Genomic DNA, 25,854 nt, shown 5'->3' on the forward strand with positions numbered 1-25,854 from the left:
GGCTGGGGCGGTCTGACACGGGTGAAGACACCCCAGGAGCAGAGCAGGATTTATCTGCACCGAACGCAGCCCGAGTGCCCGAGCCACGGCACCGACAGCAGCAATGGAGCCCCTGCCTCGCACTGCTGTGGGGCAGGACGCCAAAAGGGAACCACATTCCCTTATTTTTCATACCCCAGTAACTTTCCCGAGCACAACTGGGAGGGCTGAGCCCAAACCCAATCCCCTGGCACTCCAATCTCAGCTCGCTGCCCGGTACCGCGAACCGGCACGGCGCATCCCCCGCGGGGAAACTGAGTCACGACCCCAAAGTCACCACGCAAGCGAGACCCCCCGACCCCCCAAGCCCCCGTGCAGCTGCTCCTACCTGAGCGTGGCGCTCTCCCCTTGCCGCACCGTCACGTTGTCCATGGCTTTGGGGAAGGTGGCATCTCCGCTGCGCACGGGCACTCCTGCGGGCACAAGGAAGAGCAGCCTGAGACAGAGGACGACCAGGCACCTCCAGGGCAGGGCCAAGCACCCACCGACCCCCATCCTGGGCAGCGGGGACTTTTCCAACAGGCAAAAAACACACCCGACAAGGCGAAAAGGGGGAAGGGGTGGGTGGAGAGGAGGGATGGGGGGGAGCAAAACCACCGGGGCGAGCGCTGCGGAGCTCCACGGAGATCAGGAGAGCCCCCGGCAAGGCTGGCTGCGAGCGCTGAGCCTGCCGAGCGGCATCGGAGGGAGTCCCGCTGTCCTCGGGCGAGGGAGGAGGACGGGAGGGCCGGGGGGAGGAGGAGGAAGAGGAGGAGGAGAAGTGGCAAAGGTGCTGGGCGAGCCGGTTCTTCGGGCAGCAGTCCGAGGCTCACTTGGGCGAGGAGGCGCCGGGGGGGGGCCCGGCTGTACCCCGCTCCCGCACGCTTGTCCCGAGGCGGGGGCAGTCCAAAAACCAGTAAAAACCCCAAAAAACACCCCCGAGGCGAGCTAGCAAAGGTGTCCAGACGCGAGAAGGCACAGCGAGCAAAAGCCTTCGGGATGCCCTGCAGCTCCTCTCCTCCCGCCCCGCTGCCGGGGGACTGGTCCAGGCGGGATGCAGGATGGGGATGCGAGGACGGCGGGATGCAGAATGCGGGGATGTCAGGCTGCCGGAGCCCCTGGCTGGCCTCAGCGGCGGGCGGGGGGGACGCGGGGGGGCGGCGGCGGCAGCAGCACCCCGGCCCCGGCCGGCAGCATCCCCGGGGTTGTCATGGCAGCGGCTCCAGCGCTGCCCGGCGCCTCGGCTCCCGCACGGCCCGAGCCCCGCACACGGGCGGGCGGCAGGGCGGGCGGCAGCGGGGCGGGATGCGCGGGAGGACACGCACATTAACCCCCGCCGCGCCGCGCTCTGCGGGGGGATGGCAAGACCCCCCTCGCTCCTTTCTCCTCTCTCCCCCTGCGCTTACCTGCGTCCCGCAGCCAGCACCGCACAACTCTCCCCTGTGCCCTCCTCTAGCTCTGCACCTTCCCCATCCCAGGCGGCAAAGTCACTGTGCAAGAGGGGAAACTGAGGCACGGGTGATATCCCCCCCCTTCCCCCCAGCCAGGTGATGATGAGGAGAGGCAGGAGCGTGTCCTGCTGGTCCCCTGCACCTCACAGACACAGCGTGAGCTTAAAGTGGCAAATTCCTCCCCAGCCGCAAGCACGGTCCCCGTGTACTTTTTATCAGCTCATAATTTAACAAATATCACATTTGCTTATGCCGAGTAATTCCTCCTTCCCTCCGCTAGTGGCTAAACACATTAATATTTCCAGGCACAGTTCCATGCTGGTAAAAAGGTGCTGGGGAGCATCCTCAGAGCACAGAGTCCTGGAGGCAGCAGTCAAATCACAGCTCTTGGGGTGCTGCACCCCTCAAAGCCCCCAGCTGCCACAGCCCAGCCTCAGGGAACACCAGATCTCCCCCCTTGCTTTGCCCAATGCCTTCCCTACCTTGCCTTACCCAAAAATCCTCCCTCCATTCCCCCACCGAGTGCTCGGCAGCTTTTGCACGGCACCAACGTGGGGTGGTGGGGGTTTTTTTTGGTTGTTTTTGAGTTTGCTGCTGGCAACCTGAGCTGGATTCAAACTGGTGACCTAGATGTGAAAGGATCCATAGCCCGTTACTAATCCCCGGAGTCTCCGAATCCCCTGTAAACTACTGCTTAATTCACTAACTGTGCTATTTAATCTCTAAAACATTATGAGCTGTGCCGGGCAGAGGAAACACTCCATCAAATAAAGCTTTATTATTATTGTGCATGCTGGCTGGTCATACGAGAAGGGGATTGCTCTGCAAGTCTCTCTACTTTTTCCTTGTCTGAAGGTTCTCTGCTCCTTGAATTTAGCGCTGGTGGGACGTGCTGCCTCCAGCCCTGTGTTTTCCCAGAGGAAACGGCAGCTTTCCCCAGCTTTGGCACAAGGACTTTAATCCCCGCAGTGAACTCGGCTGTCAGAACTGGCAAGGGAGGGGGGAACGCCGCATTCAGCGGATCCTTTGGGGCCACAAATTACATGGGAGGGGTCTCTGAAACCTCGCTGCGCAAGGAGAGCCCGTCAGAGGCAGGGGGAAAGGCTGTCCAGGGCTGTGTCATTGCACCGGGGTGTACAAAACAGCAAAGAATAAAACACAGCAATCCTGCTGATGGCTGCGGCATCCAGGCACCCCCGGCAGGATGGTGACCCCGCTGGGATACCTGCAGCACCATCACAACAAGAGCTCGCTCTTTGTGGGGCCGCTCCTTTGAACGGGCAGAGACCAACTCCTGTGTCAGCAAAAGCAGAGGGATTCCAATAACCACAGCCAGTTAACCTTTTAACACGGAATTCAGCCCCGCATCGCCAGGAGCATCTTAAATTACCAGCGAAAAAACGCCTCCCTGCACTGAAATCATGCGAGGCTGGGGCAGATGTGACCTGCAGAGCTGTTCCAGCCCTTGCCAGGGCTGAATTTGGCCCACTGTTAGGAGATCATCAGCAGCATTGTTTGAAAATCCCAAGGAATTTACATCCAATATGCTCCTGCATACTAAAGCCCGGCAGAATCCCTGGTCTCCCTCCCTCTCTTGCATACATACAATGTACATATAAATCAGCCTGTCACAGCTCGTCTCTTTTCTGACAGCTGTAATTGCTTCGGACTATAAAAATATCTATAGACAATAAACACAACGCGGGAAAACAGCAAAGAGAAAACCAAATCAAGGTTCCTTTAAATAATTCAGTTGCTCCAGCAGCAGTGGAGCCAGCAACTGAGTCCAGCTGTGAAGGTTCAGCAGCGAGAGAAAGAGAGCTTTGTAGCCCTCTCTGGGGATGAGAGAGTCTTTTTTCCTTCATTGGGTTTTGACCACAGCAGCAGCAGAGTTTGCTGCACACGGGCTGAGCCCATCTGAGCACCAAACAGCCTCTCGCTTCCAGCTTCTTCCCTTTCTTCCTACTTAGGTGAAAGTCTTTTTCTTTTTTCCTCCTCGTTTCGAGCAACAGGCAGGAGGCAAACAGAACCAAGCACAGCACACTCGAGCTGTGTCTTTATCTCGCTGCTCTCCTTTCCAGCAAGGCTAAAGGCCCCCCTCTCCTGGCAGAGACCACAAACAGGGCAGCAGGAGCAGCAAAGGCTGGACAGGGTGGGAAGTGATGCACGACAAGGATGGACAGGGTGGGAAGTGATGCACAACAAGGATGGAGCCAGAAAAAGGATTTTCCCCATGGGAGATGAATGGGAGGATGCTGAAATCCTGGATGTAGAAGGGGTCAGAAGGAGCAAGGCCCTGTGTGTTTGCTTCCCAAAGGAGCATCTCTGTGGATAGCTGGGGAGGAGGAGGAATTTCAGAAGCAGACCAGGGAGCAAATCAATCCCAAAAATGTCCCACAGGGAAGAATGATGGCATTTGTATTGCTGGAAGGGAACCGATTCCTTCTGCAAAGACCCTCCCAGCAAACACTGCCCCAGTCTCAGGCTTTTCATGCAGAACCAAACCCTAAGCAGCTAATCTGCAGATCTGGTCCCAAAGGCCGATAATCAGATGCAAATTTGCAGTTCAAGTTCCTCTGTCAAGGGAAACAACAACATTGCTGCATTTTCTCCTGCTTCCTCCCAAGTATCCAGCACGACTCTACCTTCTATTTTATTGTAGGTCCAAGTTAAAGATTCTCCCATCCTAGAGACCTGTCTGCAAACCTTTATCCAACACAATCCCACACCTCCCCACACCAATGGATTTCATTCCTGGAGAACAAAAAACTACTTTCAATAAGTAGGTCATAGCGAGGCAATTCGTACAGCCAGATTTTCCTTTTAATTCCTTTTTTCCCTTTTCAGGGAGTTGATAGATGGCAATCTATAGCCCCAAAGTGGAAATTTATTTTTAATCTGAAATGGCCAAATATGATCAGAAACGTAATTTATGCTCGAGACACTCTCGTTCCTTCCAAATGAAAACACGATTTTACAACGCCGGCCGTGCTATCGCATACCACATTATTCTCCAATAAGCTCCGAGTTGCACAAAAAGTGCTTAATTTCCTTGGCATTAGTCAGGTGAATGACACACGAGTCCGGGGGAGCTTTTCCTGAATAACTGCTGAGCTCTCCGTGCCTACAGCCATTCACCAAAGCCACAAAGGACGCGGGGCTCTAACTCCGCTCGCTGCCTCATTTACCCCCTCATTAGCCGTGGCCCCAATTAAAGAACAATAATTGGGAGCCTTACTTGGCCGGAGCCGTTCGGAGCCCTTCTAGCCCCAAAGGCATTCCCATCCGAGCTGGAGGAACCGCCTGTTCAGGGCTGTTTCTAGGGCAGGTTTTGGAATTCAGGCAGCATCCTCATGGGCACTCAATGCCTCTCAGGCAGGGACTCCCAGCACCCTCCTCTCGGTGTTTAAAAACAACGCAGGAGACCCCATTAATCCCTGCTAGAGATGCTGTTAATATTTAACTGCAGTTTAGATAAACTTACAGTAACCATCCTATTAAATTTAAATAAAATGTGCTTTTGGGAGCCTTCCCCTGAAGCCATGCTGCCCTGCTCTGCCTGCGCTTTTGCACCAAGTGCCTCGCAGTAAAAAAAAAAAAAAAAAAAAAAAAAAGAACATTTTGTTTGCCCTTTAAAAAACTGCTGGGCTCGGGTTTGTCGCTTGCTCTCTTCGTGCTCAGGGACTTCGGAATTTTCAAGCACGAATTAACTCCTTCCAGGGCACCCCAGGCTGAGCTGCAAAGCGGCTGGAGGAGCAGGTGACATGGAAATAGCTGGAAATCTGTCCCAAACTGGTGCTGCAAAGCCAGCACAGGGCTGATCTCCCTGCACCATCTCACCAGATAACCCAAAGCATACCCAAGGAAAGCCAAAATGCCCCACAGAGCTCTGCCAGCACTAAAACATAGCAGCATCCTTGAGGATACTCAATGAAAGGAACAGTGGATTTGTCTTTCCAAACAAGCTGTGAGGTCTGCTGGTAGACAAAACCAGCACTGGGAGATAAAATAAACAATGGGAAGGATTCCACTGATTGATGAATGGAAAAAGATATTTGCTTTTACAAATAAACTTTAGGTTTACCTGAAAAATGAAATTAGACATTGAAAGATGAAAGAAACAATGGGGAAGAAAAACCCCAAATTCCACAAGAACTAAAAATTAAAAGGGAGGGTTGTACATTAGAGGGGAATCTTTGGTATCAGGTGTATCAGGGAGTCTGAACCTCTCAAGTGCCTCAGAAATGGAGAAAAAGAGAGGGAAATGTGGCTGGGAAATCGGGATAAAAAGGAGGCTGAGTCCTCCAAAAATTGGAGAGATCCCAGGGGAATGTCCCATGGCCTCTCCCTTTATTGGAATAAAGTTCCAGGACTGCTCTGTCTCCTTTATGGACAACAACTTCTGGTGTTTGTGCATTAATTTTCCCAACACTCAATATCTCATCCTTGGCAGTGCTCAAAGCCAGGTTGGACGGAGCAGCCTGGGACAGTGGAAGGTGTCCCCAGTCCCAGGGGGTGGGATTGGATGAGCTTTAAGGTCCCTTCCAACCCAAACCATCCCGGGTTTGTTTGTGCATTGCAGAGGGACCAGGCAGTGCTGCAGCTGGGATGAGGAGGATGCAGAGCAGCCCTCAAGGCCTCACTTTTCCCTTTGGGTTGGTCCTTTCCCCCACAGCCCTCAGTGTCTGGGCCTCTCACAGCAACCCAACCAGGCACTCACATTTATGGAGTGACACCTGTGCAGGTCCAGGCTCCAGATCAAACATCTATGCAGAGTTAAAAAACTGATCAAAGAGCTACCAAGCCACGCTGGCACAGTGAGAATTATGAACTGGGATTGATCCTTGGTACAAATCAATATTGATTTCACATAAATCTGTTTCTGTGAGCTTATGCTGCTGTATGAACAGCCCAAAGAACTCCTTTGATACAGACTCTGCATCCCCAGCAGTGTTTGATTAGCTCAGGTGCCAGGGACAGTGATGACGTGGGATAAAGCCATGTCATAATCCATCTAATGGCATTTGATAAGTGTGTGACATTAACCCAGAGCTCTACCACTCAATCCCTGCAGTCAGTGAAAAGGGGAAAAAGCTGAATGAGCTGAAAAGCAAAGCCAGGCACTCCTCAGATCTCACCATGGATATTTGAGAGCTCCAGCACGACTCCCTTAAATGTGAAAACACAAGGTTCTACCCCCTCTGAGGCTCTGCCTGCAGTCTGGGGGCTCTGTGCTGGATAACTGTTTGGGAAAGCAGCTCCAGGAGTTGCTGTGCCTCCTCCTGGGATGGTCCCAAGGCAAACACACTGAGCCAAGCCTTCCCCAGCCCATCTGGATATCACACACAGCCTCAACTGCAGGGAGCAGCAAAAAGCCTGCGTGATTCACACCCTCCAGCTCAGTTTCCATCCCCAAACCCTTTCTGAGCAGAAAACTGCTCAGTCCCTACAAAACCAGGGGAAGGAGACAACAGAAAAGGAGCACATACCTCAGCTTAGATCACCACATACAAAGAGCAAAAACTAAGAGCAGAGCTCCTAAAATCCCTCTTTTAAAAGCACTGATTGTTCTCAGCTGTGCTGGGTGAAAGCCCAGCCCACTGCCAGGTGTTCTGCATCCTTGCAACGAGCCTCTCCTGATCTCCCTATTGCCTGCACCTGCCTCCACACCGGGAGCAGCCACCTCCAAACCAAGCTGTCCTTCCTGAGTCCCCACCAGCTGCTGCCCAAAATGGGCTTTTCCCCATTTTCACCTCAAGTCAGCACCCATCCTTTGCCAGCCTGCTTCCCTGAAGTTGCCAAGTTGCTGGAGTGCATTCCTTGGGAAAAAACTCCAGGCTTGTCGCCGTCTGTCTGTCTCAATTTGAGTTTTGCCACTGGTCCTCTGACCCTCACTGGCTCTCTGCATCCAAGAATAATATTAATAATAGTCATGCCATTAAGCGAGATGCTTGGTTTGAATTTGAAGATTTTGAGAAATGATCTCATAAATTTAATTCCCGGGGTACCATCTTTGAGCGTTAACAGGCACAGTCGCCTCTGAATTCTGGGAAATGAGCATAATTACATGGAGATCGACAAGGCACAAATGCCAAGAATTCTGTTAACCTTTAATACTGCAAAAAAACTCTCCCCTTGTAATTATCTCTTTCCTTTGTCTTAAATGTTACTGATGAATATTTAGTGGGATAAGCAAATAAAAGGAGGCTGAGGGGTGCAAGGAGGTGCAGTTCCCTGTGGGGTAAGTCTGAAAACCTCACAGAATCATTGTGGGTCAGGGGAGGATGGGAGCCCAGGTCACAAAAGTGCTCCATGGGCAATCACAGCCCTGTGGTGACACACAGCCATGACAAAGCCAGCAGAGGGGAATTTGAGTTACTCCAAAATCCAGATTAATTCCCAGCAGTGCTGCAAATGCACCTTCAGCCAGGTCAGTGAAGAGTGATCCCACGGTGGGATGGGTTCAGGTGCCTTTTCTCCAAACAGAACTTTGGCTGGGAATAAAACTTCCCAGGTGAAAAACACATCACCTTTCAAACACATCCTCCCTAGGGCTGCAAATGGCACTGCCCTCTTGCTGCACATGGAGCCTGATGGAAAGAAGATTTTCTCCCGGTGTGAACTGCATTAATACCTGTCAGAGCTCTGGCATTTCTGCCTATAATGATGAAAAATATGTGCCGAGAATGCGGGGTGCTCTCAGCATCGCCTCCCTCCCCATGAAGTGAAATTAGAAGCAGCTGCTCCTGCTCCCGTCCTCTTTACAGCCCTACAACATTATCTGGGGAAGATTATTATTTGGGAGATGGCGTGGAGATAAGGGAGCGCCGTGACCCATCCGTATTCCAGCGGTGGCCTGCTGCAGACAGGGCTCAGCTCTCCCCTCCCCGCAGCTGCAGCCTGGTGGAAAGGTCACTCTCCTCTCTTAATGTCGTGTCAGAGCCACCGCTGAGGGAACAAGGCAAGGGAAAAGGCACATCTCCCCCAGTGGGTGGAGAAAATCCAGCTCTGCCCTGGAAGGAGTGAGCGAGCAGGAGCTGGTTGGGCTCGACCCACCTGCAATGCCAAATGCTTTCAGAGCGCTGTCCAGGAGCTCTGGAACAGCTGAAGGAGCTTCCTGCTGGATTTGAAGGTGCTGCTCTCCACCACACCCCAACAGCAGCTGGACCTGCTGATTTGGATGGGCAAGGAGGCAGCAAGCCCTGTGCTGTGGAGGAGAGGAATTGCAGCACACCCCTGTGCCTACCCCAAAATACTGAGGGACAGAGGATATCCCAGCTCTGTAAAATGCATGTATTTTATGATTGGCTTTTCACAAATATTCAAATGAATGTTATATGTGTTGTGTTAGAAAGTGATGCTGTATTAATTCTCTTAAGTGGTGTGTTAAATGTAGTTTTAGGTTATAAAAATTGTTAAAATAGAAACGATGCTATGTAGGATACTTTTTTTAAAGAAAGGACTCACAGCGAGATAGCAGCCACAGGACACCCGAATCTTTCAGAGAAAAATAATTTATTGCCCTCTTATCAGAAGAAACAAACTTCTTCCTGCCTCGAAGGTACTGTCAGGATTCAGAGGAAGAAGTTGAGGATGACCAGACAGAATCCTGTGTTTGAATGGAATTTATGCATCATGTATGAGGTATATGAATATGCAACAGGCTATTGGTTTTAAGGGTTAATGCTTAGTAAATGTGGGTCCTTTTTCGGGCTCATGCTGCCCAGAAAAAGGTACCTGGACATCCGAAACACTTTGTTTCTATTGTCTCATATTGTCCCAATTCAAATTGTCCAAATTATTATTACCCTAATTGTATTACTATTTTTATAACCATTTTATTACTATTAAACTTTAAAAATTTTAAAAACAATTGATAGGCATTTTTCACACCAGCCATGAGTGCGCCAGCCCCAGATCCCAAATTGAGCAATGCTTTTTGGGCCACTGAGGCTGTGAGCTGGCCCACCCAGAAGCCCCAGAGAGGCTGGAGCAGTCACAGAGCAAACTTTCCTTCCAGCCTCAAGGCCAGACCTTTACACATTCCCTCCTCCCTCGTTCCGGGAGGAGCGAAGCCAAAGCAGGATTTATTCACAGAGGACTGGGGAGAAAAATGAAAGGTGAGTTCATAATGTTCAACACCTCCCTCACCAAGGAGGGATCTTCACTTGGAGAGGGGAGGAACATTGTCCCAGCCCAGGAGCAGGGCTGCGGGCAGCAGCGAGGGCTGCAAACCTCCCTGAGAGAGGTGACACCACAACCACCTCAGACCTGGGGTCTCAGCAGCTCCAGCCACCCCTCAGCTACTCCTGACCTCAGAACAGATGTTTGCTCTCCTCCTTTGCCTTTTCTGTTTCCCTTTCCCTTCCCCTGCCTTCCACTGGAGCAAGGTTTCTGGTCTCCAAGCTGCTTTTATGCCCCTTTAAAAGGTTATAAAAGCTGTCTTTATATTCCAATAAAGGGATGTAAAAACAACCTTTTTTGCAGTTCAATAAACGTGGTTAACTTTTCCCCCCATTAATACCTTTTTGCTTCAATGCCATGTGAATGTGTGGGCTGCTCCAGGACATGGAGGAGGACGGGGCTTTGGGCACCACATCCCAAGGCAGGAGACAGCAGAGCATCCAAAGGGAAAAGGGCCAAGGGGCTGTGCTGGAGGCACCCAGCACCCTGCTGGAGGCAGCTCTGATCCAGGCAAAGACAGGCAGCATAATCTGAGCTGCTGCCCAAAGAGGAGAGAGATGAGGATACAACCTCAGTGGATACTGTGCTGGTGCTTTTACTCCAAAGAAAATTCCTCCTGGAATCAGGTGTAAGCCCAAAGAGGAGAGAGATGAGGATACAACCTCAGTGGATACTGTGCTGGCGCTTTTACTCCAAAGAGAATTCCTCCTGCAATCAGGTGTGAGCTCAGGGAAGGACTGTGCTGTGGCACGAGAAAAATTCAAGGGATGAGCTATAAATCAGGGGGTAAAGACCTGCCCAGCAGGGCTTTTCCTCTTCTTGCAAAGGCCTGTGGATGTAGGGGATGATGAACTGCAGCCACCCTGTCCCCAGCCCTGCACGAACCAGCAGCTGCAGCACTCAAGGCTGTGCCACCTCTCTCGTGGGTGACAAGGGACACATCAACTTACCCTGCTCTGCCAACCCCCTGCTCTTGGCAGCACCATTTAGACCTTACAGGCCACGGGTCAGGAGTTGTCCTGTCCAGAACAACAGTGGCACAGGAAGCCTGACAGGTCCCTGCTCCCCGTTCAGCCTCCAGACACAGCTCTAATTATTATTTACCGTTCGTGCAGCCATCCCGTGGCTCGCAATCCGTCTTTCTCAAAAGCGTCCTTTTCCTTGGAAGAGGATCTAAACCTGTCCTGCTGCTCGTCCAACAGCCTCTCCAGGCATTAAAACAAGGAGGTTTATTATTTTTGGTGACAGCCTGTTCTGCAAGGTGAACACAACTGGTATGAATCAAACCGACTTGGATTTCATACATCATCCCCCAGCAGCACCAAAGTGAAGGGCAGGAGGGGTTTGGCTGCTGAGTGCAGAGTGAAGCAGGGAGATTATTGGTGCTGATCTATCAGTGATGGGGAGCCTTTGGCGTGCTGAAGGGAGAACACTGGGAGAGATGTGAGTCTATAAACAGGGCAAGGATGGAGAGAGCAGCTACCAGGAGCTGGAGTGGGATCCTACCAGCAAAGCAGTGGGAACCTTTCCAGCTGTGTTCCCACTCTATGACCTCATTTCTCCCCTTCCTGCCCTTGCACAGGTACTGTGGGATGGGGACCAAACTCTGAGCAGGGCAGATGATCTTGTAATAAAATCCCAGAATGGTTTGGGTTGGAAGGAACCTCCCACCATGAGCACCTTCCACTCTCCCAGGTTGCTCCAAGCCTTATCCAACCATTTCCAGGGCAGGGTCAGCCACAGCTCCTCTGGGAAACCTGCGCAAAGGCCTGACCACACCCACAGTTAGGATTTTTTTCCTAATATCCAATCTAACCCTGTCCCTGGCCGAGGGGCTCCTTGCCTTCACCACACACCCTGTCCCAGCTCGCTCCATCCCACCCAGGCTGAGCCCTCCCTGCCACCTCCAGCTAATTAACCCAGCTAATTGCCTTTGCCAGGTTCCTTTTCAAGGCAGCGGGAGAATGATGAGGGTGAAGGGAGAGGGTGAGCATCCAGGGCTCCCTGGGGAGCTCAGAAGCATTTACAGTCCCTGGCACAGGAAAATCCATACTCATCTTGGTTCTGGGAGGCAGGGCTGCCCTCCCACACTCCTATTAGCAATTCCCAATCATCTTTTATTAGGCCTGCATTGATTTGCTGCTCATTTCGGTGGGAATGAAGAACTAAGAGCCTCAGCCTGGCCTCAGCTGAGGAATCCAGGCACAGAGATGGAGCCAGAGGAGATCTTGGGGGATGCAGCCCTGGGTTCAGCTGAGCTGTTACACAGCAGAAGCAGAGCTGTCCTTTCAAAACAGCCTTTCACATCCCATAAAGCTGGGAAGCATGTGAGGAAAAGGGATCAAGGGTAGGAGGGGCTGAGGCTCCCCCTGGTCTGTGTTTAGGGTGCTCTTTTCATGCTGGGAAGGGGAGCATTGTCTAGAAGGGATTCTTGAGAGAATTCACTTGGATCCCACACTCCAACCCCCAACCCTGCAGAGCAGCTTGGGCCAGTCATTACCCCCTGGGAGAAACAGTCTTTTAACACTACTCCAGTTTCCAAGCCAACATTTCCATGTAGCTTGTGAAACACAAATTCTGTTAGGAATCATCTGAATATTTTGTTCTAATAATGCCATAACACCAGCGTACCCATTAGCACATACACAGAAAGGAGTATTTGAATATCAAAACAAAGCAAATTTACAGTCCTTTTTTTTCCTCTCCTGGCAAAGGCATCACTGCTAGTTATCAGTTTCCAACTGTTTGCACCACAGCTTTTCCATGCGTGTCCCTGCTGTCATCAAACCTGCTGCTCCCTGCACCCCGTGTCCTGAGATAACCCGAGATGTGCAGCTATGGCTACAAAAGGGCCTCACAGCCCCCGGGGAGAGAAGGGCTGAGAATGACAGGGTGGCAGAGGAGATGGTGGGAGATGCAAATCTCCGGCTGTGTGAGCCGCAGATAAATTCCTCTGCACCCGGCAGCTCCCTCATAACACATCACAACATCTACCTCATCCTATCCTCATCACCCTCAACACCCACCTCATCTCATCATAACACATCACAACAACATCTACCTTACCCCATCCTCAACACCCACCTCATCCCATTATTGCTCCCACCTCACCCCATCCTAGCATCCACCTCATTCAATCACAGCATCTACCTCATCCCATCATGGCAACACCTCACCCCATCCCATCACAGCACCCACCTCATCCCATCGTAACACATCACAACAACATCTACCTCACCCCATCCTCATCACCTCAACACCCACTTCATCCCATTATTGCTCTCACCTCATCTCATCACAGCACCCACTTCACCCCATCACAGCATCTACCTTATCCCATTATTGCTCTCACCTCATTCAATCATGTCATCCACCTCATCCCATCATGGCAACACCTCACCCCATCCCAATGCCCACCTCATCCCATCCTAACACATCACAACAACATCTACCTTACCCCATCCTCATCACCCTCAACATCCACCTCATCCCATTATTGCTCTCACCTTATCCCATCATGCTCCCACCTCATCCCATCATAACACACCACAACAGTATCTACCTCAACCCGTCCTAGCACCCACCTCATTCCATTATTGTTGTTCTCACCTCATCCCATCATGCACCCAACTCATTCAACAAGGCATCCATCTCATCCCATCACAACATCCACCTCTTTCCATCATGCACCCACCTCATCCCATCACAACATCCACCTCTTTCCATCATGCACCCACCTCATCCCATCAGGCTGAGGTGGGAGGACGCACTAAAAGCCACGGTTTTGTTGCATTTAGAGTTAATTATATGTATTTTTTTTTAATGCCGCTGCATTTAGCAAGCCAGAGCCACTCTCAAAAACACCCCAGGAAATCCAAAGCCGGGAGAGCACATTCAGAGGAGAACAGCTCACAGTGCCTGCGGTGAGGAGGATGAAAGCTGAGGGCTGCATCCTTGGATGTGCCTCACTTCAGACAGAGCGGGAGGAAATTCAGACACTCTTAAAATTCTGCCCCAGATCTGCCAGCACAGAAACTTCCCCTCTGCTTTGAACCAGGCAGCTGAATTCTCTCCCCGGGAAGCGGCTGCCTCCAGGCAGTGTGCAGGAGGTGATGGAAGAGGGTTTGGGATGTGGGCAGGGTCCAGCACTGCCTGGGGGGTGGCCAAGGTGATGCTGCAGGAGTGGCTGTCACCCACCCAGGTGATGCTGGGGCTGTGGCACACAGGATCCTGAGTAAAACAAGAATAAACCTTGCCACCAGGAAACAAAGGCTTGCTTCTATGCGTGTGTTCTGATGCCAGTTACAAGCATGTAAGGAGCAAATTGAGTCTGATCCAGAGGGTCTGAGAACAACAGCTCTTCAGCATTGACTCAGACCTTGCTTTACTTAAGGATCCAATGCCCATTTTTCCCCCTTCTTGCTTTTTTTCTCTCTGTTTACCTCCAGGCAGTCCAAGAACAAGACAGGGAGATGAAATCTGGAACCCCATGAGACGTGGAGTCCTCTAATAACGTGCTGCTGAATTCCCCTTTCCCTGCCCATCAGTGGATGCTGGTGTCACACAGCAGACAGAGGTGCAAGAATTTTGTCCCACACTGAAATGGGGCTGTCACAGCCCTCGCTGGCACCCGCTGTGCTTTTTGCCTGGCATCAGTGCACAGCTCACAACCAGAGCGGGCCAAATTCCTCCCTGGGGTAGCTCAATTAAAGTCAATGATGGCACACCAGGGATGAACCTGGCCCACTGGCCTGAGCTGGAGTCCATAACAGGTCCAGCTGGCAACTCAGAGGCAGCAGGAAGGATCCCTGGCACCGGGAGCAGCGCTGGGAGCTGCAGTCAGCATTTGCGAGTGGGAGACTCAATAAACCCAGGGCTAAGTAAACCAGATCTGTAATAAATAACAACCAGCGTTCCACCTCTTCCAAATGCTGCAGAGATCCGCCCAAATTGTTCTCCCAAGCCCCATGAGTGGTGGGGACATTTCATTAGCCCTGTTACACTGACAGGGAAACAGGCACTGGGAGCCTAATAATAATAAAAATCCATTATGTTACAGGGCTTGTTTTGTGTCCCAAATAGCAGCTCCAAAAGGCAGGGAAATGGCTGGGCTGGTTTTACTGGAGTCAGAGGGATGGAAATGTGCAAGGAGGGTGGTAATTAGCTTCAGGTCACTCATCAAGATGAAGTTTTCTGAGTGGTGCCACCAGGCCACATCCAGGCTGGGCTGAGGGGCTCGAGGCTGCAAGCAGGATGGATCAGGGGAAATGCTGTTCCACAGGTGCTAACTGAAGGAGAGTCAGAGAATTCAGAGAATCCCAGAATCATTAAGGTCGGAAAAGCCCTCCAAGATCATCAAGCCCAACCTGTGACCAATCCCCACCTTGTCACCCAGCCCACAGCACTGAGTGCCATGTCCAGGTGTTCTTTGGACTCCTCTAGGGATGGGGACTCCAAACCTCCCTGGGCACCTCCTTCCAATGCTCAACAACCATTTCCATGAAGGAATTCCACCTGATGTCCAACCTGAACCCCTCTGGCACAGCTTGAGGCTGTGTCCTCTTGTCCTGTCCCTGTTCCCTGGGAGAAGAGGCTGGCCCCCACCAACCTGCACCCTCCTGCCATGGAGTTGTAAAGAGTGAGAAGTCCAACCTGTCTGCACCTGGGCAGAGGGATCTGCAGCAGCTCAGATCCCTCTGCCCACCCAAACCCATGCCAACAGACCCCAGGGAGATCCCACCAAAACTTTAATGTGGTTTTATGCAGAGCTTGCGGGGTGTGATTGCCCAGCAATTGTGGTGTGATTACACCACAGCTCTGCTTCCCACACCTGCAATTTTCACTCTACTCCTACAACTTCAAGGCTCCATGGCTGCAAATTAATTAAAGTGTAAGTGCAAAATCAGTGGTGCCGCTGAATGTTATAAATACCCTTCCATGGTGACCAGGAAGCCAAGGCCACAATTTTGGAGATGGAGGTAACGTTAAGAGCTGAAATGTAGTGAAATTCCAGTTATAGGGACAAGTGGGAGGTGGTGAGGTTATCCAAAAGCTTTACCACGGTGTAATTACACTGTATTCATCAGGTAATTACAGCCCTGCTATTATATACTACCACTCTCCATTCCCTGCCTAATCCCATGAGGTAGATCCAGAGGGATAAAAGGCAGCAGCAACAGACACCTGACTGCTGCAAGAAGGAATGATGGACGTGGACTGACAGGCAAAGCAAAAGGAGAGGGGGTAGGAATGGAAATGCTCCAGGTACCCAGAGCAATCACTCACACCCAGAGCAGCCCCAGGTGCATTCCTACTCTCTGGTGCTCCAGGGATTCACACCACAGAATGAGGAAGAGCCAGGCTTGGCTGCTTGGGATCTATTGAGGAGGTAAAAGCATCCATCAAAAGCCAATCTGCTTTAGGAAAGCAGAGAAAGAGGTTACTCCGGATTAATTTTTCACTTCTGAAGCTTTATGGGGAGTTCTGGAAGTGTCAGGTCGCTTCAATATTTTCTGAATGAGAAGCTCAGCGCTGGTTCCAAACTCCTCTGTTTGGATTGTCAGGTAATTTGTACCCAAACATTTCAATTAAAAATTTCTGTTGGCTCATCTGTTTGGGTTTTTCCTCTGGGGAGAGAGATGGAGGACTTGGAGGTTTTGCTTATTTCCAAATTTCTGTCATTTTGATGCTTCATAAGCTACTTTAGGGTTGAACAGGGAGGGGAAAACTTAAGAACCCATTGCAGGGAGAGCACCCAGGCCTGGCTGAGGGGTGGATTCATCCCTACAGCCCTTCCCCTGTGGCACATCTGGGTATCCCAGGGTCCCCAGGGCATTTCTTTCTGGTAGCAGGGCACTGGTGGAATCCCATTCCTGGAGGAATTTAAAAGCTGTGTAAGGCTGGTTAAGTGGTGGGTGTGGCAGTGCTGGGGAAAGGGTGAACTCAGTGATCTTTTCCAACCTAAATTATTCTATTCTATTCTATTCTATTCTATTCTATTCTATTCATCTTCTCTCTTTTCTCTTCCATTCCATTCCATCCTATTCCATGATTTCCAGGGCTTTCCTCCACCCAGACCAGCTCAAGGCTCCTGTTCCACAAGGCTGGGTAAACGCTCAATGGAATAAATCCTACCCTGCTCCATGGGGTCCCATTTGGAGCTGCAGTGTTTCACGACCTTATTTAACACTACCCCATTCCCAAGGCAGCCCAGCCCAGCCCTGATGTTCCTCGCAGGTTTCCTACTGCTCCCTCCTTCCACCCAATTCTGTTTTCCTGCTGCTATTTGCATTCATATTTCCACAGCAGATGGGCACAGGAAGGGATGTACAGAGCTGTATCCATGGTGGAGTCCAGCAGGGTCTGGAATAACCCCAACCCTTCCTGTTGCACAGCACAGAAAATGAAGACAATTCCCCTTTGGTGTTCCCAAAACATTTACACAGAGCAGACGTGGGCATGGAAATACAATCAGATGGGACACAAACTGTGTTTTTGCTGGGTTTTTTTTTTTTGCTGTTTGGGTTTGTTTTTTCCTTCTTTTTCTTTGTTTTAAGTCAAGCTGGACCAAATTCTTTATCATCTGCTCCTGCAGAAGCCGTGCAGGATTTGTGGAGCCACAACGAGAGAGAAGGAGCAAATCCCTGTGGGATGCCAGAATGCATCCCAAGGGAGCAACTCACGGAGTTGCATCCACGTGGACTGGCTCTAATCCCTCTGGGTGCAGTTTCATCCACTGAAATCCATCCTCTGCAAGGTGCCAGCACAGCTGCCATGGGAAATAAAGGCTGAGCCATTGCTGGAATGATCTTACAGGAATGATCCCCATCTCCATTAGGGGCTCAGCTAAGCCATGGAGCCTTAAAGTTGATTATACCTTTCGTTAGGAATGACTGAATGATGTTTTAAAGCTGGAAAATGAACTCGCAGCTAAGAGGAAACACTTTCTTGGCGAGGCCGTAGAGTAGGTTCCCCACGGAATAGATGCAGCTGTGAGAGTCAAAATTAAATTGATATTAGAAAATTTCTTGAGGGGGAAAAAAGTCATCTGGTGCCTGCAGAAATGGTATCATGCAGAGAGCTCACTAGGAAACGGAAAGCTGCTGAAACTCAAATATATATGTGTGTGTGTATATATATGTATGTCTATATATGTTTAAATAAAAAAGAAAATATCCTCTAACTTCCTCATCTCAGCAGAAATTTTGAAAAAGTAAAATTTTCAGGGAATAGATTATTTTTCCCCCCTTTTACCTAATGCAAGGACATTCCAGCTAAGTCTCAGCTCCTGAAAGAGTAATCAGTGTCCTGTAGATGGGACAGAATAAGGGAAGTTGCTTTCCATAGGGTTTTAGGGTTTGGGGTTTTGGGGTTTGGTGCTTCCCACTGCTTCCTAGCAGATCTCCCTGGCCAGCAGGGACAACTCCTGTCCTAGACATCAGACAACTAAACCACTGAGCTCCTTCCAGGCATTCACCTAGATTTAGATTTGCCCAATGAAAAATCAATTTCTCTGGATAAAAGTTAAAGGTATCCCAGGAATTTTGCAATAAAGGCACTTTCTGTGCAGAAATGTACATTGATGGAAGACCAACGGGCTCTAACCAATCTGGTCTAGTTGAAGATGCCTCTGATGACTGCAGGAGATTGGATTAGGTGAGCTTTAAGGTCCCTTCCAACCCAAACCATTCTGGGATTCACAGCCAGAGTTCCAAAGGTGGGTTTCTCCATCTCCATGTCTGCTTGGGAACGGGAAAATGGAGCAAAACAAAAGGATGCAGATACAAAAGTGTTGTCTTACATATTATAACAGTTCTATTCTCATTATGGTGCAATGTTGTTTTATATACCAAGAGTTCGTGTTGTCTTATATATCCAAAAGTTCTATTATCATTATGGCGCAAGGATTCCATGTCCTCAGAGTTTCAGACCTCCTCAACGTTTCTCATAGGCAGCTCCTCTGATCACTGACTGTTCCTGGTCCTTGCAGCAGCCATCTGACCTCTCTGACTCCTCTGTTCTTATTGGCCACAGGTGTTGCCTGTTATCATCCAGCCTGCTCCCAATCTTTAGTAATAGGGTCCAGCTGCAACTCATTGGGGGATAAGATTACATTCTACATTGCCCACACTGTGTCCCCCTACACAAAAGCACAGGTGGAGACAGGAAAATCCCTCTTGCATTGGCCTCCCTTTTCTCCCTCCACACAGACAGAGCACCAGGAGCCTGCACATTTCCCTTTGCACCCACAGGGAAAGCAGGGACATCTCCAGCCACATCCACGTTGGGAACCTTCGGATTGGATTAACAAAAAGCCGCTGATGGCGACAGTTCCTCTGCTCCTCCCATCACCTGCTCACAGTTCACTCTAACAGCCCCCAGAAAGGGACACACATTCCTTCGGCATTTATCCAAGGAAAGGTGGAGGCTCCGTGGGGAGCACAGCCTGGGGGCAGCTGGAAGGGCACTGCCAGTGTCCACACCCTGAGGCATTGCTCCCAGACACAGCACTCAGCCCAGCCCAGGGACATATCCACAGCCCTGGCTCTGCCTCAAACACCACCTCTCCCTTATTTTCTTAAATAAAAGCTTCCAGCATGGCTGGCTCTCTCCAGGAATGATTCAAAGCTCCCTGCAACACAGCGCCACCCCTCCATCACCACAACCCAGCACAGCACCAGACTCCTCCAAAATTCCCATTGGGAGAACCTCCACTGCTCCAAATTAGACCCCTCCAAACCTTCGCTTTGACCTCTAAAATAAAAGCAGTTATAATGAAGATGAGCTGGGTTTGTTAGCTGGCAGATTCCAGATGTATTTCCATATTTTTTTTGTGCAACCTCAGCATCTCAAAGCTGCTGTTCACCCAAAGCCTGGATTCCTCTGGAATTGCACGGTGCCCATAACATTAAAGAAAACATCAACTCTGATGAGACCACTGAGACCTGCAATAAAAACAGGAGGGCTGGTTGTACCACACACACCTGCTGCCAGCATCCTCCTCCACACCTGACTCCTGCTCTCCAGGCTGGAATCCAAAGGGGTCACAACACCCTCAGGGAGCCCCACACCACCCACCTGCCTCTAACTGAGCAGAACCATTGCCAAATCAGAACCCAGAGGATGGAAACTCCAAACATGTGTTCCCAGAGGCAGCTTGTGAGAATCTGCAAGGTAGCAGGGATGGAACGAGGTCAGAAAGGGAAAAATCAGTGGCAAAGAGGAGCCAAGACCTCAAGTCCAGGCTCTGAAAGGGAAGATAATAAAAAGACATCATCCCTTTGCAGGCAGTGAATTGTTGCTGGAGCCCGAGGATCACAGACAGCCCTCTCATCTGAACAGAGCAGTCAAGTGAAGACATTTCCCAGCCATTAAGTCGAGCGATAAAGCACCCGCAGTAAAGCCAGGGAAGTGGAATTTATCATGGCACCATACAGATTGTGGGGCCAGGAGACAGCTGGCTCAGGTCAGCAGGTTGACCTCTTGTGTTGCCTAAAGATCCTTGCCTTCACCACCTCCATTAACATCCCATCTCTGCGCTGTGGCCGGCGCCAGCGCTCCCTCCCTGGGGACTCTCCCCCTTCCCTCCTGCCTGGGGGGCACTTTCTGAATAGCCAAGCAGAATAAATTTCCCTTCCTTAGCTCCAGGCCATTAGTGCTTGTCCTACCACCTTTGGAGACCAGGAATAATTCCTTTTCTTCATTTCCGACATTGCCCAGAAGGTCTTTGGAGATTGTGATCCAATCCCACCTCCTCAGGAGGTTTCTTCTCCTTTGCTAGGTTATATTTTAGGGCTGGAATGGGTCAGCCCAGCCTTGTGATGTGTCTGCTCTCAGAAGTCACCTCCACCTTACAGGGAAGGAGTTTCATCCTCCCAATGACATTTTTCTCTTGCTCAGATCGTCACAGTGATCATCCTGCTCCTCCCAAAGTCTCTGCTGCCCACAGAAGCTGTGGCTGCCTCATCCCTGGAATTGTTGAAAACCACATTGGATGAGGATTGGAGCAACCTGGCCCAATGAAAGCTGTCCCTATCCATGTCAAGGGCAGGAATGAGATGAGCTTTAAGGTCCCTTCCCACCCAAACCATTCTGTGATTCCTTTATTCTACAAAATCCTCTTTGGTTATGGTGTTCAATAAGGAAATAAATAAATTTTGAACAATGACATGCAGCCACTAAGAGCAATTTGAGGCACCCAAGGACTGCAAAAGTTCCTCCAAATCCCTGTGATCTGAGATCTCAGCCATTCAATTCAAATCAGGAAGGTTTTTGTTTGGGATCGATGACCTTGTTTAGACCAAAACCATCCAAGCCCAGCAACCTGCAGCACAGAGGATGTTTTCTTGCTGTTGGTTGGCTGAAGTTATTCTCATTTATGCCTTTCTCTATTTCCTAGCAGAGACAGCAGAACAACCATCGGGAAGACAATTCCCAGGATGATTTCTGCCTTGTATCAGAGGAGCCAAAACGCGCAGATGAAAACTCTGCAAATGTTTTGCAAGGGAGCAGTAGCCCTTTTGAAGATGGCTGATTTCCCAGCACAAACATTTCATCCAGCCCTCAGAGTTCTTTGCAAAACAGTTTGAGCCCCACAAAAAAACAACCAACAAGAAAACCCAAAAAACTGTCAAAACATTGTGAAGGAGACTGAATTTTTCTGTTCATTTCAAAAGGAACCATCAGCACCCAGGACCAACAGACTGGTGGGTGCATAACAGTGCATGGAATTCAGGTATTTGCCTTTTCTGCCTTCTCCGTGCAAGAGCCAAGTGGTTGCAGTGCTCTTTGTTGGAGGGACAGTACAGGGTCACACCATCATAGCTCCAAAATCAGACAACCAACCTATCTGAACCCAAAAAGTGCAACCCAAAAAAACGCTGAACCCCAAATATCATAGAAATCCAGAATGGTTTGGGATGGGAGAGACTTTAAAGCTCATCCACTTCCAAACGTCTGCCCTGGGCATGGACACCTTCCACAATCACAGGGTGGCCCAAGCCCTGTCCAGCCTGGCCTTGGACACTTCCAGGGATGGGGCAGCAACAGCTTCTCTGGGCAACCTCTTCCAGGGCCTCCCCACCCTCACAGGGAAGAATTTTTCCCATTATCCCATCCATCCTTGCCCTTTAGCAATGTCAAACCATTGTCCTTGTCCTGTCACTCCACCCCCTGTCCCCAGTCCCTCTGTAGCTCTCCTGGAGCCCCTTTAGACCCTGGCAGGGCTCTGAGTTCTCCCTGGAGCCTTCTCCTCTCCAGGTGAACACCCCCAGCTCTCCCAGCCTCCAGAGCAGAGGGGCTCCAGCCCTTGGAGCATCTCCGTGGCCTCCTCTGGGCTCCTCCAGCAGCTCCACATCCTCCTGCTGTTGGGTGCCAAAAAACAAACAAAAAAAAAATTTGATGCTATGCTGCTTTTTCCTCCCTGCCTTGACTGCTTCCCACCCTCTCCCCTTCCCTTCTGCAGCCAGTCCTGCTGTCCCCAGGTCCCGCTGATGCCCACAGCCCCTCCTGGCCCCTGGGCCCTGCCCATCCATGTGGATGGAGCCGCACGGGGAATGGAGGCTGTGCAGGCAGCACGGGGGATGGAGGCTGTGCTTGTCTCGCCCTGTTTCCTCCTCCCCACCTGGCTGCTCACCCAGCCCCTGCCAGGAGCAGCGATGCGAAGGCAGCGCCGGATGGACGGGCAGCGCCCGGCAGCACAGCACAGACGCTCCCAACAAGATCCTGGGGTGCTGCCAGCCCCAGGCCCGAGTGCTCCCAGCTATTCCTGGCACCCCATCCCCTCACCTGGCTTGCTCGAGCACCAGGGTAGTGCTGGGGCATCATCGTTCTATAGGAGCCACCAGACCATGCTCAGCAGGAGGAAAATGGATGTTACCACACGCTCCCGGCTCACTTGCCAAAAAACCAGGCTAAAACCAGGCTGATGTGGCCCCAAGCTGGCAATCCCTCCTATGACTAACTCTAGATATGACCTGTCCCTGTGCTGGCACGGGTTTAACATCCAGAACAGGCTGCAGGCACCTAAGGAAGCACATGAACCCCCTCCTGCATCCAAACCTCAGGAGACACCCATCCCAAGCTGCTGCCCATCCCTCGTTTCTCTGCACTCCAGCTCTGGTTATAGCAGCCAGCTGGGAGGGAGGGATGCAGGGAGCTGCTGCTTCCCAGCCAAGCCAGAACTCAGCTCTGGTGCTTATGAGCATCCCCTCCCTGTGGGAGGATCCCTACCCTGGGTGCTGCAGGCTGGGGGATGATGGGATGCAGCAGCTAATTTGCACTAATGGTCCCAGAAAGGCAGGGAGAGCTCTCCAGAGGAGAACACACTTGAGCAATAACCTAAATAGCTCCGCGTTTCCAAGCAAAATGTCCTTGAGGAGGGAAGAGAGGCCCTACAGTTGAATATCTCTCCCCACCTGCACCGAAACTTGGCTGGGGATGTTGGAAAAGAGCTGCCCAGGCAGGGAAAGACATCAGATCTGCAATGTGAGCAGCAGCTCTTGGAAGAAGCTGGACCACGGCTGGATGTCCAGCGCTGCTTTCTGTGCCTGCTTGGACAGACTGAGGCAGTCCTGAAAGAGCCCAGCCCGGAGCACATTTGGCTCCATTGCCAGCCCAAGGCAAAAAAGTCAGCCCATCTGTGCTGAGACAGGTTGATATAGAGGGTGAAATGCCTAAGTAAAATTCCACAACAGGGCATTAAAAAGATGTAATAAAATATACACGAGTTATTAAATATTGTCATCAAGATGAATCATAAATCAGAGATTTTATGGTTTCTGATTATAAATTCCATTTATTCTGTAAGCGTTTAAAGAAAGAAAAATGGAGATTCAGTAAAGATTTAAGCCCAGCCATGATGCTGCTGATATTTCACTGTTGCTTGTGGATGACACAGCTGGGGGAGCCCAGTGTTGGGTGCACAGAATTGTCTGGAAGGATCCTCTCATGCCGTGAAAAATTCCAATATCCTTATGGACACCACTACAGAGTTCCTGTACTGCAAAGTCTCCTCCCCACCTCCCTCCTCACCTTGTTTATGGGTTGTAAGATGCAGCTGACTTTTACAAAGAGAGAAATCATCATTTCGGGGAAGGGAAGGCTAAAACCAGAGCGTGTATGTGGGAAACACCTTTTCCTCTCTTCAAATGCCAAGAGAAATATCAAAGAAATTGCTTTCTTGGAAAGACTCAAGGGTTCAAATAAATTGTCAAGTGCTGGGTGCCAGCACTTCCCTCCTCCTGCTGTGGCAGGACTGTGAGGCTTCCCCTATAGTGATGCCACCACAAAGAAATGTCAAGAGATATAAGCCTTAAAGAGATTTCCACAGAAAACAAGCAAAGGGACAGCCTGTGCCATCCCATTCTCAGGAGGATCTCGGTCCAAGCCAGCCTGAAGCTACCAAGACCCTGTTCTGGTATTCTACAAAATCCTGAAAACCTTTGGTATTCTACAAGCACAACCCAGGCATGTCAACAGCCCTGGCGCTCTCTCAGCAATGACTATTTCCTCCATTTAATGCCCATTCCCGTTTGTCAGCATCACAAAACAGTGCTAGATTGTTCCTTGTCCAACCCTAAAACAGGTTGACTGAGTCCCCAACCTGCATTTTTCAGTTAAGAGAAAGCACACACCTGATGTACGGCTTTGCACGGGCTGTTTCCGTTCACTTTAATCCATTCACCATCCTATTACAGTTCATTTCCAGGGGAACCAGAGCCTACGGACACAGATCCATAACCCCAACCATTAAATCCCATCTCTCAGATAGGCTGGGTGGAAGCTGGACCACAGGGCAGATCCTGTTTAATTAGAGCTCATAAAACCAGCTCAGTGCTGCACCGGGGAGTGGGGCTGATTTGCAGCTGCCTTTAAAACGGAGCAGGGTTACTGCTTCAGCAGTTTTCCCAGCCAGTTTTATGGATGCAACAATAAAGCCCACAAAAAAAAAAAAAAAAAAAAAAAAAAGAAGAAGTTTTCGTGCCAGGAGTTTTAGTGCTGAAGCATCTGATAACGTCACGGCAGCTTGTCATGGGATGGAGGGAAGGAGAGCACTGGGATGGGAGTGGAGATGTGGATGAGCTGCAGGAGGGAGGCAAACCCAGCCTTGCTAAGCCACAACAGCTCCTCAGCGGGGAGATAAGACACGTTTAAAATGAGCTGTGCCGTATTTCCAAACAGCCTGTGTGAAGGTTTATGTCTGGCCAGATGAAGCAGGGATGGGCTGCCAGGATGGGGTTTATGAGGTGCAACAAGGAGGGGGTGCCAGGAGCCTTGGCTGGGGGAAAACACTGGGATGTACAGAATCCCAGAATGGCTTGGGATGGGAAGCTCATCCCATTCCATTCCCTGCCATGGATAAGGACACCTTCCACTGTCCCAGGTTGCTCCAAGCCCCATCCAACCTTGGCCTTGGACACTTCCAGGGATGGGGCAGCCACAGCTTCTCAGTACAGTCCTCCTCACCCAAACAGGGAAGGATTTCTTCCCACTATCCCATCTAAAGCTACTCTCTTTCATCAAAACAAATTAAATAAGGCTTCTTATTTTCTTTTTTTTTTTCTTTTTTTTTTTTTTTGAGTAGAAATTCTATCATCCCCCCACTACCAACTCCTTCTGAGCTTCTCCGGCTGCACCTGAATTGCTGTGCTGGGGTTTTACAGCCTGGTGCATATCTCTGGACCAGCTCTCCCAGCTGTTTGCACATGGAATCCACCAGAAAAGGAGCAGGGATGAGCTGTTCCTGCTGCTGAGCCTCCAGCATGCAGCCTGGCCCTGCACAAGGTGAGCTGGTTGTCTGTGTGAGCCCCCATGACAGCCCCATACACAGGCACCTCAATCCAGGTGGGCATTTGGATGGATGAACTGGCAGATCAGAGAAAAAAAAAGGGGGCAAAAAGCAGCACATGAGGCTGCTGGGATAGGAAAATAAGAGAATGAAAGTGTTCCTGAATGCCAGCCAGGGCAAATCAGCACTTCCCTTCCTGCCTCGCCGGCTGCAGCTTTGGGTAAAATGTGATGAAGCAGCTTTATGCATGAAAGAGGCCAATTTAAAAGAAAAAAAACAGGGCAAGTGTAAGGAAAAAGAAGAACAGAGCGAGACTGATGGGGTCAGGGCGCTGTTAAGGATGTCAATACCCATCACTCACCAGTAACCTTTCTGTAACTCCTGACCCTGCAGTGGCTGTCGCGAAACCGCAGC

At 50.6% G+C, this 25,854-nt stretch overlaps 1 protein-coding gene across 5 annotated transcripts in view; it reads right to left on the reverse strand.

The window, feature by feature from the left end:
- LOC128948301 (protein CEPU-1) overlaps positions 1-25,854 on the reverse strand; it is a 392,012-nt gene that overhangs the window by 149,222 nt on the left and 216,936 nt on the right. For 2 of the 5 annotated variants that reach the window (XM_054292956.1, XM_054292953.1), the window contains exon 1: positions 368-621. In XM_054292956.1, coding sequence (XP_054148931.1) covers positions 368-534 — 167 coding nt within the window. In that variant the 5' untranslated portion in view covers positions 535-621. Of the gene's footprint in view, positions 1-367; positions 622-851; positions 985-1,424; positions 1,449-25,854 lie in introns of those variants that run through there. The other 3 variants (XM_054292958.1, XM_054292957.1, XM_054292954.1) reach the window with 3 other exon arrangements.

Source organism: Melozone crissalis, unplaced genomic scaffold (genome assembly GCF_028551555.1).
Source record: "Melozone crissalis strain CALT ecotype California unplaced genomic scaffold, PUWL_Pcris_2 ptg000120l_1, whole genome shotgun sequence".
NCBI lineage: Eukaryota > Metazoa > Chordata > Aves > Passeriformes > Passerellidae > Melozone > Melozone crissalis.